The 19,278-nt window shown below is 35.7% G+C and overlaps 1 protein-coding gene across 1 annotated transcript; it reads right to left on the minus strand.

Annotated features, from left to right (window-relative positions):
• Positions 1–8,596: 8,596 nt before the first annotated feature.
• Positions 8,597–17,341, minus strand: LOC132290481 (microtubule-associated protein 70-2-like). The gene is made up of 11 exons (XM_059790104.1): positions 16,968–17,341; positions 14,820–14,905; positions 14,054–14,119; positions 13,782–13,952; positions 10,722–10,892; positions 10,456–10,611; positions 10,205–10,351; positions 10,036–10,107; positions 9,402–9,932; positions 9,119–9,306; positions 8,597–8,846 (listed from the first exon to the last, which is right to left on the minus strand). Exons 1-11 carry the CDS (start codon positions 17,176–17,178, stop codon positions 8,828–8,830), a joined length of 1,818 nt encoding a protein of 605 aa, XP_059646087.1. The 5' UTR covers positions 17,179–17,341; the 3' UTR covers positions 8,597–8,827.
• Positions 17,342–19,278: the final 1,937 nt, after the last annotated feature.

Raw genomic sequence — 19,278 nt, forward strand, 5'->3', positions numbered from 1 at the left:
AACCCGAAATCTTTAACCCATTTGAACTTGTTAAAGATATGATCAGAAAATAACAACCATTAATTACCGAAGCCGATTTAATGGTTAAATGCATGGATTTTATGAGGACTAAATTTATTAAATCTTTTGATTCCTCCACACCTACAGTACGAGATGATGCATCCATGGTGTAAGTCTCTAGCCAAACCAGTCAAGAAGGTAATCAGTTTTCCTGTCTCGCTGGGTATGCACAAGATCCCAATGAACATCTTATTTCTGAAGATGAGCCTACAGTAGCCGACTATTGGTACTCTCTCACCAGTCACTTGATGGACAAGATGAATCCACCCAAAAAGTAAAGATTCCTCTTATCCTGCCGATAGAAGAAGACAAAGAACTTTTCCCCAAAGTCTTTGGTTCTACAGTATTTCCTTCATCAGATGTCTACTTTCCATCAGATAAGGAGACAGAACTTAGTGGTGGGCTGACCGACTGCATTATTCCCGCACACGATCCCATGCACTATGCGGACTTCAAAATGTTAATTTCAAGTCCATTTTATGTATAAATGGAGGGCAAGGTTTCCCTTCAATGTATCTTTCAATTTTCCTTTTCTTCTCCTTGTAATAATTTTCTGTACTAGCTTGGAAGTCCAATAAAGAAAGTTTTCTGTAAGTCTGTTTAAATTTCTTATTCTTGTCTTATCATATATTATCGTGTTTATTTCTGTATCATCTATCCTATATTATCCTATAATCGATCCCTCGATATTAATTGGTATCAGAGTAGAACCTATTTCAAAGACTTTCATCTTGATTTGAGGATCCTGGATATGATCTATAAGATCCAATAAGGATTGTTGAGTCGAAGTCAAAACATTTAAGCTTAACCCATTCATCTTAACAATTGCCTTATAATAATCATCATGAGAGGGATTACAGGAACATCTAGGATTTCCAATTTCTGCTTCAGAATAAGAAGAAGACTGTAATTCCATAACAACATCCCCATAATCAGCTGATGATTCTGATTCAGAAGAACTAGTATTAAGTAACAATTTACTTAATTGAAGTCTCAGTTCATCTTCTACGTGAAGACTACTGAGTTTCTCCTTAGTTCTGCACTTGTTTGCATAGTGGCCTATACGTCCACATTTGAAACATTTAGCCTCAGCTTTGGGCTTTCCTTTACCCTTTACTTTAGGAATATATTTCCTTTTAGGCTTAGTATATTGTCTAGAATTATTCTTTTCCTTTGAATAATTCTTTCTTTTGGAATACTTCATTTTATAAGGTTTTTCAACCTTATTTCTTTTCCTAGGTTTAGGATAAGATAAGGGAGTCTGGTAGGCAAATTGATCACAAAATTCACCTACTTCCTTCCTACCAGTTAATCTTTGTGCTTTTAACTGGGATTGTAACTTCAGATCATTACAGAGAGCTAGACCTTCCTGGATTACAATGTTGACTAATCCACCATAGGTATAGTTTCTGTAAGGGATAGAGATACCATTATTCATATCTCTAAGCTTTTTCCTGATTCTTTCAGCAAAGAAGGTTGGTAGACCATCTACAAATTTGGCTTTCCAATGCTCATGATTTGCATCATTAAGTTGGAGAACCTTTGCCAAGAATACATCTTTGTACCACCGGAAATGAGTTAAAGATGGGCATCTTAGATTCTGTAGAAGTTCACGACTCCGTTCACTATTAGCGCATTCGGGGCCAACAAAATGTTGGATAATAGTGATGATGAGGGTGTAAACCGCATCTGGAGCAGGTCCGGGTTGTTGAGTAGCTTCATCTTTAACTATCTTGGTAGCAGAAAAGATTTCAGCTTTCTGAATGTCGGTGAGAACATTATCCCACCATCCTTTAAGGATGCCTGTAAAACCAGCAACGACAAATTTAGCAATGGTTGGGTCAGTATTGTTGTTGATTTTACAAACTTGGCTATACATCAACATTTGATGAATAACCTCGTAAATCTGATAATCAGATTTCCCATCTATGTTTCATTCATAAATGGTCTTGCCATGAAAAGATTTCTGTGTATGAAAATAATCTTCTTCATACAAGATATCTTGAGGTGTGGGTCTGGGATAATAATATCTACTCGGAGCAGGGGCTGTATTGGAGTGGATATTCTTATCATAGACAATTCTGTTTAACTCAGGTATCTGAGTAAAATCAGTTTGGAAGACCTCAATATGAGATAACACTTCATCAGAATCAGAACCTATTTCAGATTGATCATGGGATAAAATCTGAATTTTAAGTCCTTGAATTTTCTGAGTAAGAAGAGTAAGGAATTCTTCATTCTTCTTAGGATGTGAAAGATTGAAGCCTTTAACTTCAATTGCAGGTTTGACCAATGCTTTGGACAAGGAAGCTTCAGGAGGAGAAGTCTTATCAGTAATACACTTAGTATTAATTGTATTTAATACTGTGTCTATTCCTGTTTCAATTCTCCCAAGCTGAGATCCTATCGTTTGCAAACAAACACTCGTATAATTGTTCTGCCTGTAAACATGAGAAATGTCTTTCTTAGTAGCATTACAGGATGGATCAATTATTTTAGGTTGGCTATAAGCCTTGGTTTCCACTTTGGCACCACTGTCAGGGTCAATCATTTTCAGAATTAGATGTTCAGTGGGAGGATGGACAGAGTGATAAACCTTATCTTCAGATGTGGTCCATGTTTTGAGAAAATCATTCAGTATGTTTATATTAACAAGAGAATGATTGGTCATAAAGAACCAAGAAACAAAAGGTATAACCATTTTGCGTTCTTGTAGAAAATCATAAAATTGGGTTTTAAAAAGCTGTAATTGATTTTGGTCAAAAGCTTTAAAATACCAATTTCTGAATTCTTTATATTGATCCTGTTGAAATTCAGTATTAATGGCAATTCTATCTGGGACAAAATCCATTAAAACTAATATTCATGAGGGTCATTGATGTCTGTAGGATCATCAAATTGATCCTTGACAGATTCATTTCCGATTCCCATTTCAGATGGAGTTGGGCTGAATTCAATTCCAAATTGGCGACGAGACATACCTATTGGTGCTTTCTCGTAGACTCCTCTTGGAATTTGATTATGAGATTGCTGTATTCCTTTCAGCTTGAGTTGATTTGAACCAACGACTTCAGGGAGATCGTCTTTTCTGTAATCCGACGAAATCGAATGGCGAGAAGGAGGACAAGAAACATGATAAGGAAGATGACTTCCTTTAGATGATGTAGATCTAGGTAGATCTATTGATTTTCTGAAATTCAGGAAAACATCACCACCTTGGTCCTGAATAACACAGTCCAAGCTATGATTAGCAATTGGCTTTGCCGGAACTGCGTTAGAAATCGTCCAATGTTCAGGAAATGTTATTTCACTCCAAGGAATCATCCTTTTTGTGGCAACATTTGATGTGTACATATTGGTGTCCCATAACGCTGTCACTCCTTTAGAGTCTTTGCGTATGGCATTTGGACACATAGTATCAAGTACTTTGTAATGGATGCGATAAATAACACCTATCACTTCCGATCCAGGTAAATAATCATACCCATAGGTCTGAACACGAAGACTGACGGCCTCATGGATATTTTTATCTGTTAAAGATAAATTCAGACTAGGATAGACATTAAAATAAACCGGTCCATGACATAGACTGGTTTCCAGTGCACCCATTAAGGAAGGGTGAAATTTCAGACATCTAGCATCCCGAAGGGTTGCTTGAATACAAGCATCCATACCTAACAAGGTTAAAGGTTTAAAAGCAATTTGAATTAAACCTATATGGATGTACTTATATTTGTGCATGTGCCTCTGAAAGTCACGGGAAGACAATAACTTAATTATGGTATCCTTAGTGCTTAATTGCATGGTCTGTTCCATGGTCTTGACAGTCCATAGATCAGTTAAATTAAGCATTCCGATTTTGTAAATGCTCTTAGCACTTACTGGAGGGATAGTCCATCTGTTTAATTTATTTTGAACATTGGTCCATTCCACTAATTCAGTATTTTTTACCAATTCTGAATCCTGGTTTTCTTGTACTCCTGAAGAGGAGGAAGAAGACGGTTTTAACATGTCTGTTAATTATTGTTAATGCTTTAAGGTCTGCATAGTATAAATATTATAATATTATATAATGAACAGTAAGTTACAATTCTGTCGTCGTTCTGCTTAAGAGAGATTCTATTACTCGTCTGTCAACGATTTACTGGAAACAATACCCTGTGCAGCAATTTAATGCAAAAAGCGGGCTTTTATGGAAAGTCTTTGAAATAGGTTCTGCTCTGGCACGATCTAATGAGGATACGGATAATCTAGATTTTCTGAGAGCAGAAAATCATTACAGCATGAAAGAAGTTCTAAGCAGATTAGAACACCAATGACAAAATTCTCGTCCTGCTAATCTCCCTGATCTCAATATGGAGATTAATCTTTTAAAAGAAGAAATTCGCCAGTTAAAGTCTCGTCAACATAAGATGGAACTGGAAATTACTCTTTTAAAAGCAACATCTGTAACTGAAACTTCATCATCCCAGATTGAAGTCCCTCAAACCGAAAGCACGAATTATCTTCAACTCTTGAATCAAGTTACTTACCAAAAATGGTATATCTCTATCAATTTGGTAATTAATCAAGAGTACACTATCACTAATGCTATTGCCTTAGTTGATAGTGGTGCAGATATGAACTGTATCCAGGAAGGATTGGTTCCTACTCAATATTTTGAGAAAACCACTCAAGGTCTTACCAGTGTAAGTGGTGGTAAGATGCAAATTAAGTATAAACTTAATCATGTTTTCATTTGTAAAGAAGGTATTTGTTTACCATCTACTTTCTTACTCATCAGGAATATGGCACAACAAGTTATTTTGGGCACCCCCTTTTTAGCTTTGATCATGCCAATTGAGAAAATTGATTCTCATGGAATATGCTCTAATTTACATGGTCAGTCAATCACTTTTCAGTTTTTGACCCCACCAGTAAACAAGCATATCAATGCTCTTAAAGATAATATTATCTTTAAGGAAAAACAACTGAATTATTTGCAAAAGGAGGTATCCTCCTTAGCAATTAATCAAAGATTGGTACAACCCACTGAGCAACAGAAAATTGAGTCAATACGACAAAACTTTCTAAAGGAAATCTGTAGTGAGATTCCTAATGCTTTTTGGGCAAGAAAGAAGCATATTGTTTCTTTACCCTATGAAAAGGGATTTACCGATCTCATGATTCCTTCTAAAGTTAGTCCCAGCCACATGAAAGCTGACTACTTGGAATTATGCAAAACTGAAATCAGCTCTCTAATGGCAAAGAAGCTTGTCACTAATAGCTACTCCCCCTGGAGTTGCAGAGCTTTTTATGTCAATAAAAATGCTGAAAAAGAACGAGGAATTCCTCGATTGGTTATTGATTATCGACCACTTAATCTAGTTTTGAGTTGGATCCGATACCCAATTCCCAACATCAAAGATCTTTTAGATAGGTTACAATCTGCTGTAATCTTTTCTAAATTTGATCTTAAATCTGGATATTACCAGGTACAGATTGCAGAAGAGGACAGGTACAAAACAGTTTTTTGCGTACCTTTTGGACAATACGAATGGACATTAATGCCATTTGGATTAAAAAATGCCCCTTCAGAATTTCAACATATTTTGAATGACATATTTAATCCTTTTACTGAATTTTATATTGTTTATATTGATGATATTCTCATATTTTCAAAATCAATCGATCAGCATTATAAACACTTGAAAATTTTCAAAGATGTTATTTACCGCAGTGGTTTAGTAGTTTCTGCTCCTAAACTAAAACTGTTTTTAATTAAGGTCAGATTTCTTGGTCATGAAATTTGTGATGGGAAAATTAGACCTATTAATCGCAGTATTGCGTTTGCTTCTAAATTTTCAGATGAAATTAAGGATAAAACTCAGCTTCAAAGGTTTCTGGGTAGTTTGAATTATATTCGAAATCACTACAGCGATCTTGCACAGGATACAACAATTTTGTACACCAGGTTAAGGAAATCTCCTTCCCCATGGACTTTGGAACACACTAAGGCCGTCCAGAAGATTAAACTCAGAGCCAAACAAATTCCTTGCTTAGCTCTAGCCAATTCTTCATGGTTCAAAATTGTGGAAACAGATGCATCAAATATTGGATATGGTGGTATTCTTAAACAGAAGAATCCAAATACAGGAACAGAAGAGCTTGTTCGCTTCACTTCAGGAACTTGGAAAAATGCACAATTAAATTATTCAACCATCAAAAAGGAAATTCTTTCTTTGGTTAAATGCATTTATAAATTCTAAGATGATTTAATCAATCAGAAATTCTTGTTACGCATTGATTGTAGTGCTGCTAAACAAGTACTGGAAAAAGATGTAAAGAATTTGGTTTCCAAACAGATATTTGCTGGTTGGCAAGCCGATTTATCTGCTTTTGATTTTTCTATTGAATATATTAAAGGCAGTTCTAATTCTTTACCTGATTTTCTAACTCGTGAATTTTTGCAGGGTTCATGAATCAGCCCCCCCATGGGCAGGGCCGGGGTAATACTCCAAAGGCTCGTGGCAAAAACAAGGCTAAGGCCAAAATGGTTATACCACTAATCAATTTCCATATTTGGATCATGTTGCTGATCTGCTCAACACACCTTCTAAAGGAAGCAACAGTACACAACAGAAACAACAGAAACCAACCATGAAAGAGGTTCTTGAACAAGAGACTCCATGGATACCTAATCAAAGGTATATTCAGACAGTATTGGTACTGGATTCTCAGGATGAGCAATGGATGCCAGATCCTTGGGAAGTGAAATCCAGATATTTCCAAACTCAACAATATGCTGCACCGGATGGTCGCCATAGATAAATCTATGAAGCCATTCTTACTGAAACTTCCTCTGTGGAGATCAACCACACGAAGCAATTTCCGAATTCCAAAGATAGTCCTCTTACTTATAGTAAAGCTATCTTTAAGAGGCTTATACGGCCTAGTGACTGGGGATTAAATCCTAATTTGCCAAGGAAAATATACTATGGTCACAGTTACAATTATTGGGATTATATTTCAGCTTGGACATATTCGTTCTTTTATCAAAATCCGAAGCATAAGCATTCTTGGTTCTTCAAGATATGCCCTCAATCAGTTAAGGCTGATTTCTCAAACTGGGTTATACCCTGGTGGGCTATATTTGGCCCTGATCTGGATATTTTGCTAGAGTCAATTCGGCAGTTATACTTGCCATGGCAACAATTTCATCCTCAATTACGGGGACAGGATAATATTTCTGTAGGGAAATCCACCCTCTTGTTGTTTACTGAATTTGGAATCCCTTGGATTTGGAAGTGGGATTTCCAATGTGGTTATACCACTGACAAGTTACCAGTCCTTCAGAGGATCTTTTATTACCGATGGTGGTCCGGCATGACTCAAGACCCTATCCAAGCCCTCCTCCATCATATCAGAAAGAAAATACTGGAATACATGGATAAGGTTTCAAAGTTAACTATTCCAGAACCCGAAATCTTTAACCCATTTGAACTTGTTAAAGATATGATCAGAAAACAACAACCATTAATTACCGAAGCCGATTTAATGGTTAAATGCATGGATTTTATGAGGACCAAATTTGTTAAATCTTTTGATTCCTCCACACCTACAGTACGAGATGATGCATCCATGGTGTCAGTCTCTAGCCAAACCAGTACCTAATAAGCATTAACAATAAAAAAATGTTTGCAATATCAGTAACTTCTGTAATTTGCATGTACATATATAATTTATTATTATTTTTTATAGTTATTATTATTTTTTTCCCTAAACCTTATTTTCAAAGAAGAGGGCCATGAGGCCTTGAGATATTAAAAGTTGGTTTTGAACAGAGGTGTTGCACAACCAGTATGCAAACACGTATATGTATTTGTATAGGTACATACGTATGCTATGTTATATACAAAATTGTTTTAGATTACTCTCTCCTTTTAACACATCAATCTAATAAGTCGTCGGAGCCTCAAACTCGGTTCCACTAACTGTTTGTATCTTATTGATCCGGACAATAATTATATTCGTATTGCAAGCACAAGAAAAATAAGCACCACGGACCCACCACCGCCAGCTCACAATAACCCTCATCAGCGCTACAAGAAGTTAGAATTAGGTGGCTCTTGCAATTTAGTGCATCTCATAAGCAATGGAATTGATTGCAGCAGCTGTGCTGTTGAGGCTTGTGGTTTAGTTCATGGTTCTAGTTGAGGTGGTTTATTATGAATCGGGTGGACTGACTAGTGAGCTGCCATAGGTGAGGAGAGAAGACCATCATTATCAATCCCCCACATGCATCACAGGTGACCAAAAAGAAGTACAGGATGCTGATGAATTAGAACACAGTACATGGAGGAACATCCTGCATTCTAAAGAGGCTATAAAAAGTAGTGATTGTAAAGCCAAAGGAGTGAAGGAGGAAGGCCAAGTGAAGCATTTGATTCATGTGTCCCTTGTGAAAAGTGACCATGTCTGTCTCTCCCTCTATATATCATTTTCTTAACCTTTCTTTGTATTTCCTTAAAAGAAAAATAATTTATTAGACCAACTATTTAGTTAATGTCAAAGCACACTTTATTTCCAAATAATCACTCTAATACACAAAATATACAAGAAGTGAATGATGTCTCGGATCGGAACACCTCAAATCGATCAGTTCTATACAAACCAACTAGTTGGCCGAGACTGCTAATTAATAAAAAAGATACACAAGAAGAATGAGATGAGGGAAAAGATAGATCCCCTTGTTTGGTCAATGTATTGCAGTCACCCCCTGTCCTGCTTATGAGTTCCGTGCATTCCTGAAAAATGAAGCTTTTAAATATATAATTATTTTTTCACTGAATTCATTCTTGACAAGAAACCAACAATACTCTTTTTTTTTTTAAGGACAAATGAACTTGTGAGTTATGAATTTTCAACGAAGACTAAAAGTCTATTGGCTTTCCATTTAACAATTTGAAATCCATTTTCTCAATGAATAAAAGCAACCATCCTGTTACCATCATTCTCCTATGGGATTAGCTGATTTTGCTTATAAAATAGGGAAATTAGAGAACCTAAATTATTTCACCTTGCAGAAAGTGGGTGAGAATTATTTATGGCTCCCTTGGTAGCACCGAGCCGTCTTGCCCTTTGATCTTGATCCTTGCTAATTCGTATTGCAGCAACTTCCTTTTCCATGGCAGCTACTTCTCTGCGCATTTTTTTGGCCTCAATTTCCATTGCTTTGTTTAATGTATCAACCTTCTTTGTCAACATCTGAACAATTTCATAGTCCAAGAAAATAATATCAGAGAGAGAGAGAGAGAGAGAGAGAGAGAGAGAGAGAGTAAACAGGTAGATAGGTTTCCAACCTCAATTGCATCATTTTTGTCTTTAAGGCTCTGATCTTTCTCATGGCAAGCTTTCCGCAAAGTTATGACCTCTTTCTGTAACATATCATACAGCGTTCCTGAAACATAATCTTCATGTTGTAATTTTGTTTTCTCAGTAGCACCCCCATCCCCATTCTCCTCTTGTGTATAAATTATCTCATTACTTGGGATATGATCACCAGCACTGGTGGCTCCATTATCTACCCTAATCGCATTTGGAATCATCTTATCTCTATCAAGTGATCTACCACCATCATATGATCTCGATGAGATCTGGACATGCTTTAATAATGCAGCACTATTAGATAGGAAGGATCCAGATTGAGGAGTAGTTCTTCTCGATAAAAGGCCATTTGAGGATGATTTGGACAAATGTTCTGCTCCACCAAGAGACTGGCGTCGTGAAGGCCCATTACTTATACTTCTTCCTTCTGAATTAGTGCGGGAAATGCCATTAGAAGATGATTTAAGTCTTTCTTCCAAAACTTTAAATCGTAATTGATATTTTTCCTATGCAACAGTTCAACCAACAAGCTATTAGATAAGGTGAGAGTTGGGAAAAAAGAAAAGAAAAGGACCAAAACCAAGGAATATTATAAAACTAATTCCTTACTTTTAACTGTGCTTCTGCCTTTGCAGCACGCTCTGCTATTGCCAGTTTGTCTCGAAGTTGTTGCATTTCTCCCTGCCGAGAAACAACAAACTATGTTACATACTGTTTAGAACATTAAGAAGTATAGAAATGTTCAAAAACATAAGTTGAGTATTAAGCCATAACATGCCTGAAAAAATCTTCTTTCTTCAAGCCATTGCTTTACAGGCATTACTTTGTCATTGGCATCTTTCCACTCATTTGCAACTACAACAGCAACCCGATTTGCAGTAACCTTTGCACGAGCCAGTTCTCGGTCCAGGGTCTTTCTCTCTTCCTACACAAGCCTTGGAATCAGATCCAGCTCAGAGATTTGTTATAGATGAGGGATTGTTACCAGTTAACACTTCCAAGAATGATAATACTATTACAGCTTATTACATTCATCTCTTGTACTTTTCGCTGGTAATCACGCACAGCATTGGCAGCAGCACCACCAGCCAACACAGCCTCCTCAAGCTCACTTACAGTTTGGGTTAGTTTTTCGACCTCTGCAACCTTTTGCCGATGCATTTTATCTAATATCTTATTCTCCTCCTGAAACAAGAGCAGCACATGATACATCAAACTGTACAGCATTGATTAATAGCCAAGCTACGTGCTTGTACTTCCATATATAGCTTCTTTAACTTCAGAGATAGTCAAACCTGGCATATTTCAATCTGCTTCATTAGCTCTTGGTTTTTATTTTGCAGATCATCAACCAATGATGCTTTGGCCAAAGCCATTTGAACAGTTCTCTCAGCCTCCAGTAGAGCAGCCTCCTTGGACTTAGTAAGTCGATCCAGCGCTCTGTTGTCATCCTGCAACTTCCCTACCTAATATATCCAAATTTCCAACAAAATCAGAGAACTTTCCAAGTTACTTTAATTGAGTTACTTCAATTAATCTTGTATATTAAGCAACAAACCATGAAATGGCTGCAAAAATTTAACGATACAACCAAGATGGAAAACCAACTTCTAGGTGTGAAGGTGGACAATCAATTTTTTCACAATAAAAGGATTTGAGGAGCTGATTGTATTATATTCTTAGCATATGAAGGATATTTATACTTAATTTATCCATAATGAAGTCTGACCACATCTGTGGACTTGATTACCTTCATGCATAAAGATACTAGATTACTGAGTAGAAAGGATATAAGAAAATCGCAAACATCACTTTCTCTTTGCTATTGCCTTTTCTTGATTCCAACAGGATGATTATATGGTTTTTTTTTTTTTTTCTTCCAAATTTTAAATATGTAGAAATAAACAAGAAACAACATGTGTTATGTCAATAACACCGAGGAATATTTAATGAACGAAACTGGGAGTTAATGAATATTATGGAACGGAGTTACTTTGAGGTTAAAATGATTGCAATAGAATATATCATATGCTTCATAATCTTACGTCACCATAGACTTCTGAATCTAATTTTAGTAGTTTATCAGTTTAAGATAGTTTAAATTTAAAAATTCATTAGTTTATTCTTTTAAATAAGTTTTCTTTCTTTCTTTCTTTTTTTGTCCTTTTTTTTTTTTCCCTTTAAGGCTGTTGACAGTGTGGACTCCATTAATCAAGGATGGTGGAAAGGGTAGGGTTAGTGCATGAAATGAAGCAGGTTTGATCCAAGACGGAGATCCAATGTCCAGTATGGATCTTCATAGAGAGATCCATCATGGATCTGGGTCAGACCTGGATATATCCATGACGTGGAATGGATCGAGTTTACCCTTACAACCAGGGATGGACCCAGCAGGGGACTAGGGGGGGGCAGATGCCCCCCCTGAATTTTTAATATTTTCATTTTATACCCTAATGTTTTTAAAATTTATGAAAATGCCCCCCCTAAAATTACAATTTGCCCCCACTGGATTCTTTTTTTTTAGCATTTTATACTTCAAATTTTGATAATTTATGAAGATGCCCCCACTATAATTATAATTTCCCCACTGATTTTTTTTTTTTTTCATTTTATACTTAAATTTTTTTAAAATTTATGAAAAAAACCCTATTAAAATTACAAAAATGAACCCATCGTATAATTTTGTACCCACAAATTAAAAATTCGCCCCTCCTCACCAAATTTTCTGGGTCCGTCACTACTTACAACCAACCCAAATCATATCATATTTTACTTTATTAGGATCTTGTTTAAATCAAATGGATCATTCCATAGGTCCCGATTCAGATCCAGAAATGGATCTTGACACCTTAATATGGATATGAATTTAAATTTACATGAATCTACTCCAGATCTGCTCCATTTTAGCCCGAGTAAGCTCGGTACAGATGCATATGATATCATTTGCTTTAGGACGGTTATGCACTCAGAACTATGTTCTCACACCTCTGATCTTTACTTGCACTAAACAACGGAAATCATCATGTTTTCCTTTATTAGGATCGTTTTAATCAAATGGATCATGTCCATAGATTCCAATTCAGATCCAGAAATGGATCTTGTCACCATTATATGGAAATGAACTTAGATTTACATGAATCTACTCCAGTCTGCTCCATTTTAGCCCGAGTAAGATGACGTATATGATATCATTTTCATAGAACGGTTATGCACTCAGACCCATGTTCTCACACCTCTGATCTTTACCTGCACTAAACAATAGCCCTTGTGTCGTTACTAACAGGGTAAATTACACTGACCTCCCTGAGGTTTGGGCAAATTACACACCAGTAGAGCATTTGGCCTTTATTACTTTGACCTACCTTGAGATTTGGCGCGTGTGCTCAATGACACCCCCTGCCGTTAAAATTCAAAAAATGACTAAGTTGCCCTTCGCTTGTGTTAAAAGACCTCAATAACCTTATATTTTGACTTGAAATGACAAAAATACCATGAAATGCCATTAAAAGACAAAGTATCAATTTTCATACCAATTTTATATTATTAAATTTTACTAAAATGTTTTTTCTTTTCTTTTTTTTGTTAATGACATTTGATTAGGTTTCTTTTTAGGGTTTGACTAGGTTACTTTTTTTTTTTTTTTTTTTCAAAAAAATTTTTTTTAGGGTAATATAGTGTTTACAAGATGGGAAACAAATTTGGCCTAGCGGTACCAAGTTCCTACTTCTCAAAGAGAGGTCAGGATTTCGAGCCTCAGTGGAGGCATGTGTGTGTGAGTACCAACTAGGGAAAAAAGAAAAAGAAAAAAAGAAACAAAGAAAAGAGTAATATAGTGTTCACAATAGTCTTTTGGTTTGACAGGTTTTTTTTAATTAAATTATTTTAAAATTAGATAAGGGTATGAAAGACATTTCACACTTTTAGGGGAGGTCAAAATAATAAAGGTTAAACGCTCTATCCATGTGTAATTTGCCCAAACCTCAAAGGAGGTCAGTGTAATTTACCCTTACTAATATTATAATTATTTTTGCTAACGAATCATTATTAATTAATTAGAATTGCTCAGGAGGTGCACAATCCACATATATGTGTGTTTGTGTGTGTGTATAACACACTATTTCTGCTTATTTTTTCTTATTCTTTTAGGGATAATATTGAGCCAAGCAGTTTGTGGAAATCAAGCCTCCATTGCTGGAAGCTGTACAAATCTGTTCTAAACCAGAATTCTCACTTTCTGCAGTTATTGAATGTTTAGTCTATCAGTACTTTAAGCAATGGATTCTCTATTCTGGGAGGACCAAGATGCTGCTATATAGGAAAGTATCGAAGTCACTTGTGGAAATGTTGATGCTTACCTCCAACCTAGCCAGTTTTAGCTCTGCCTCCAGCGGAGCAATGATGGCCTCAATGGGAGGCATTTCATCATCTTTTTGGGCAGCATGGACTCTTCGAAGAGTGGCTTCTGCAGCGAATTGTGCAGCCAGCGCTGCTTTTTTCTCATCATTTATCTTCTTGATCTCTAGGTTCTAGATAAATAATAACAAACTCATCAGTGCATACTACAATCCTAAATTGGATATGGAGAAAAATAAAATCAAGAAACAACAATGATAACTACAAATGGTACCTTGCTTTCTAAAAGAGCTTCTGTTGCCTTTAGCTTTTCATCCACCCTTTTTAGCTCATCAGTTAGCTAAAATGGCATCAACCAAAATAAATGCTAAGCAACCTTCCCACAAATATATTTTAAGCAAAAGATTTAAATCATTTACCATACTAATGAAATCATCTAATCCACCATAAATGGAGCAAGTTAAAGAAGCACACAGCTGCCCATTTTAGAGATTAAGCAGCAAGAAAGAAGAAAAGAAACAAACAGCACAATATTCAATGTTTATCATCAACAGTCAAAGAGTTCCATGAAGGCTGTTCTAACTGATTTTTCTCAACATAATCAAATTGTAGAATATAATTTTATTGGAGAGGGGAGACAAAAATGTTCTAAATGAGTTCCACATAGAGCAATAGATAAAAATTAGCTCTTTCAGTTGAAACAAAAATGTCATCTTATCCTGACCGCCCAAGAAATGCCATCACAACTTAGAGGGGCTTTAACTACTTTCTTAAAAAATACGAAATACTAAAAGATGCATTTTAACCAGAGAATCTGTCATTTAAGTTGTAAAAGATTCTATGTTCCAACCATGAACCACCCAAGAAGGATCATCACAACTAGAAAGTACGAAATACTTCTTAAAAAGCATAATTAATATGTAGTAAAAAAAATTCCAACAATATCCTTAAGTAATTTTGCTTCTTGATACAATGCAAAAATTAATACCAGTGTTTTAGATTATAAGCAAACTATTGGAGCTAATTTCAAATTTAGGTACCTCTTCAACTGCCTTCTCTTTTAGGCGTTCAGAGTACTTCAATGCCTTGATTTCTGCATGTGCATCTCCCAATTCCCTATCTTTATCTGCAAATGTGGATAAAACAACAAACATATCAGATTCCTGATCAATTCTACTCTATATGGTATAAAGAGAGCTTATGTGGAAATCACTTATGGTCTCTTTCCTTCAAAAGTAAAAGATTGCTACCTTAATAATTTCTATAGTGAGGGAAATGAGTATTTGATATTGTACTTATCTTGTTGAAGGGATTTGAAACTGAACATGCAGAGATACAAACCAATGCATTAGTCTCATATGTATAACTAGCATCTTCTATAGCTAGACGACCACTAGCCATCCTCACGATTCATTGGAAACAAACAAGTATACAGCAAAGCAACATCTGGCCTAGAGGAAGTGGACTTTGGCCAATGATGACTTTCAATAAAATAGTTTTCAATTTGATTATTTTCTTCAATTTACACCCACCAAGCCTTGTTCAGAACTTGAAATATTAATTTTTCTTATTGGCTACTAACTTGTACAACCCTTCACTGAAATACAGGATGCTCCCTTAAGGCTGTTGGTAGTCAAAATTGCCCTTTAATAGAATGTACAAAACAAGGTTACCCCATAGGGAAGCCACACCAAATTTAATAACTCCCGTCCCTCCATGAGCAATTTTCTTTGAAACCATAACTAAGATGGAAAAGCAAAGTACTGTAATATAAAATCCCAAATAGAAACACACTATAGCACTAATCAAAGTTTGAGCTTTGAGTTTTGACCTATATTGCATAAACACTTCAATTTGTTGAAGTACTCATGTTGCAGTTGGCCAAAACACACGTGTATGGTACATGTGTCCAAAACATTTACTTTTCAAATGCCTACAGTAATACATATACTGTTCACTTAAATTTTCATGGGATATGTGTTCCAATAGTTACATACCGCAAAGGAACCACCAAAACCCATCTGCACAGAAACTTCATTGTTTTTCAGAATGCCGTGGAAACTACATTTTTTGGTAAGTTAAAGATAAATATCTTTCTTTTCTTTGATAAGAAGACACAAATCTTTGTACACGAGGAGTATGCAAGAGAGTGCATACACCTTAAAAGGTATAGAAGTTAATTATGAATACTAATAAGCCATAGCAATCATTAAGTTTTGAGGCTGTGTCATGCAATTTAGGAATTTAAGCAATCGAACAAATAGACAAAAACAGGCACCTAACAAGCATATCTGGGCCATCTGATCTGATATATATTTTCAAATTTGGGAGAATACAAAGAGAGAACTGTAATTGTGACACAGTTTCTTGAATGTCTCAGTTTGACTTAAATTTTCCAACATCTTTAACAATCTAGTCATTTTCCCAGCGAAAATCTGGTATTTCCAACACAGAGTACTTGAGTTAGATAAAACAATTCTCATAATCTATAAAGATATTTGTTCAAGAAGAAATTATACGATAGACCATGGAATGGAAAGAACTTCCCGATGCCAAATGGCTGTCCAGCTACCCATTGTTAAGGTGCATTTTCATAAAGAAAAAAAATAAAAATAAAAAGGGCAATTACCAGTTAAATCTGACACATTATAGGCACCATCAATTTTCATGAAGATACTCTCCAGGAAAATATCTATGTCCTGGCAAAAAATTTCTGAAATTTAACTGAACTGGAAAGGCAGAGATTCGAATTTGAAGCCTTGCATATTTTTTTTTTCCCGGTGGAAAATGTTATAAGAACAATCCTCGGTTAAAACGAACAAAGCATACACTCACGACCACCAAACACGAACGCACATAAATAGACATTGAATTTTAGGATGAAAAGAATTCCAAATATATAATAAAAAAAAAAAAATTAATGTTACCCCAGAAAACCCCATTTCTCATATGGTAAACGTCAAACAACTACGTCTATTTCCATGAATCAAACCTCGAAAAAATTTCCTGGAAAATATAATTAATATAAGCCTTCATATTCATGTAGGCGTGAGTGTAGGTTGAGGTTTATTTATTTTGCCTCATCAATTAGCCCCCGAAAAGTATTCAACCAAACGGACACTATTAACTCGGCAATAATTTCCGGGGAAACTTTTTCCGTCAATAGAGAGCGAGAGAGTAATGCAAACCTCGGACTTCATTTTCGAGGCGATTGAGCTCGACTCTGACTGGATCGGAGCCGTGCAAGAGGTTGACGATGTCATCGACGTCGGAACCGGCTCTGGACATGATAGTCGGCTTCTTCCGAGACTTAAACGAAGCCGACGAAGTCAGGAACGTCGGCTTCAGCGACTCCGGCCCCGGCGAAGCCTCGCCATTGCTAACGTGAGTGGTCGCCATTAGAGATCTTCCTCAGTATGCTGAGACTAGTTTGAACCCTAAAATTCCGGAGAGGAGAGAAAATAGGAAAGGTCTGCGAGAAAGAGCGCTTAAATCTATGTTTGAGCAATTATATAAGGCAGACTTAAAAAGGGTTTAGGCGGGGTTTAAATGAGATAGAAATTTAGTTTAAGTGGAGAATAAGGAGATATGCATATGCATGTCTTACATGTAATGATTTGGAACATCCTAGTCAAGAGGCTACGCGTCATTGTCCTTCTTAGATGGTCATGGAACAGCCATTTCGCCAGAAAAAGAAAAGGAAGTGCTTATTTTTCCTGATATATTCTAGAGTAGTATAATTTTACAAATTATTAGGAAAATTATACTGAACTAATAGATCCATCAAAAGCTTAATTGGGTATATAATTTTAGTATTTAGCTCTTGAAATCTATTCCTCATGGTAGTCTTAGTCTTTATTTTATATAGATGGATCCAGCACGTGAATTTTTTTAATTTTATTTTATAATTTATTTCTTCTCTTCAATTTAATTTTTGAAATAATTTTTAATAATTTCATCGTACTAAAAAATTTTGATTGGCCTCTTTCTTATTTACCTTCTCAACGAATAACTTTAATAAGTGTGCCATCCAACCTTGGTTTAGTTGCATAGTGCTAGTGTTGGATTCCCACCCCATCATCCCTCTGCTTAACTCCCTAACCCTCTAACCATTGCCTAAACAATAAAATAAAATAAAGTCTATTATTTTTAATTTTATCATTTTACTTGGAATATATCTAAGTTTCCTCTCACACATTCATTATTTTTAGCGTTAAAGGAGAAGGTAGTTTGGATTATACTTAGATGTCACATGGTGGTGTCCAATTTATATTGAGAGTGTGAAAAATGTTTATTTATTTGTTTTTTTTTTGGAGTGGGAGAGAGAGTTTTAATTGGGGGACCACATGGTGGAGGACATTTACCCTTTAGGACATCCAACGGCTAGATATAATAATTTGGGCTTTCTATAACGGTCCTCCTTAAAGCTTGGGGTTGAACAAACGGTTATAGCGTGTGGTACACTTTTCACTATGCAGAAAAGCCTGAAATCGTTGAGCTATTTATGTTGATCAAAATCAATCCATGTGTAGATGATGAGGTAACATGAGAAGTAAGGTGAGATGGCGAAGCAGGGGAAGATGAACATGCAAGAGAATAATACAAAATGAAAAGAAGGTATGCGGAGATAGAAAGCAAAAAAATAGAAAATAAAGGAGGACAAGTGCACATGGGAGTGGGTAAAGCGTAAAAAGAGTAACACATCACATGGAGGGAGTTGAGTTTTAAGTTAGAGAGACAAAGCGTGAACGTAACCAGTTGATGGGTCCTCCTTTGATTTCTTAGCTCATCACTTCCTCCAACCCACACGACCGCCTGTTATTGTTTCTCATTATTTGGACATAATATGTGTACCTGTATATGTTATATACACACACTCATATATCCAAATGCTCTCTCGAAAATCAAATCATAAACATATGTACATTTCTTTCCTTAAAAACAAAACTTCTATTTTCTTGGACACTTGTACAATAAAAGGACTTGCAATATTCATTCCATCATTTATCATTTAAGATGGGTCGGGTTGGATTGGATTCCATCCATCTCACTCTTTTATTATTATTATTTTTTACTAATAAAAAATTCACAACCCCATTTATCACTATGAACTTTTTTATCTGCTTATTCATCTAATATTTCCACGTACCGCAGCTGATGATACAGATCCGTCTTACAAGTTACAACAAATATCAAAAAATTAAAATAAATTCTAAAATTTTCATACCAGAAGATGTTAATGCTTTAACGGAAAAGCAAATAAACAAAATAATTGGAGTTTTACCAACTTTTAGACTATATCTGGATTTGAATGGAAAAGACTCCATGACACCCCAACATAGCCTAAAAAGAAGGGAGTTCCTCCTCTTTCCCTCCCTTTTTAATTTTTTTTTTGGACAATGCGTAATTATTCACTAGTGAGTAGGGTGAAACTACTTATTCCTATGTGATTCAATAACAAAATAACATATCACATTTAATAATAAAATAATCCACACA

Source organism: Cornus florida, unplaced genomic scaffold, assembly GCF_030987335.1.
Source record: "Cornus florida cultivar Cherokee Brave unplaced genomic scaffold, ASM3098733v1 CherokeeBrave_3.0.0_Hap2_Chr02, whole genome shotgun sequence".
NCBI lineage: Eukaryota > Viridiplantae > Streptophyta > Magnoliopsida > Cornales > Cornaceae > Cornus > Cornus florida.

What these genes read in the sequence shown, in the direction of transcription:
- LOC132290481 (XM_059790104.1), bottom strand. Translation starts at nt 17,178, where the DNA reads ATGGCGACCACTCACGTTAGCAATGGCGAGGCTTCGCCGGGGCCGGAG. An exon ending in AGCAGATTGAAATATGCCAG is followed by an intron (nt 10,612 to 10,721) that starts GTTTGACTATCT and finishes CTCTTGTTTCAG; the next exon opens with GAGGAGAATAAGATATTAGA. An exon ending in AGGCAGAAGCACAGTTAAAA is followed by an intron (nt 9,933 to 10,035) that starts GTAAGGAATTAG and finishes ACTGTTGCATAG; the next exon opens with GAAAAATATCAATTACGATT.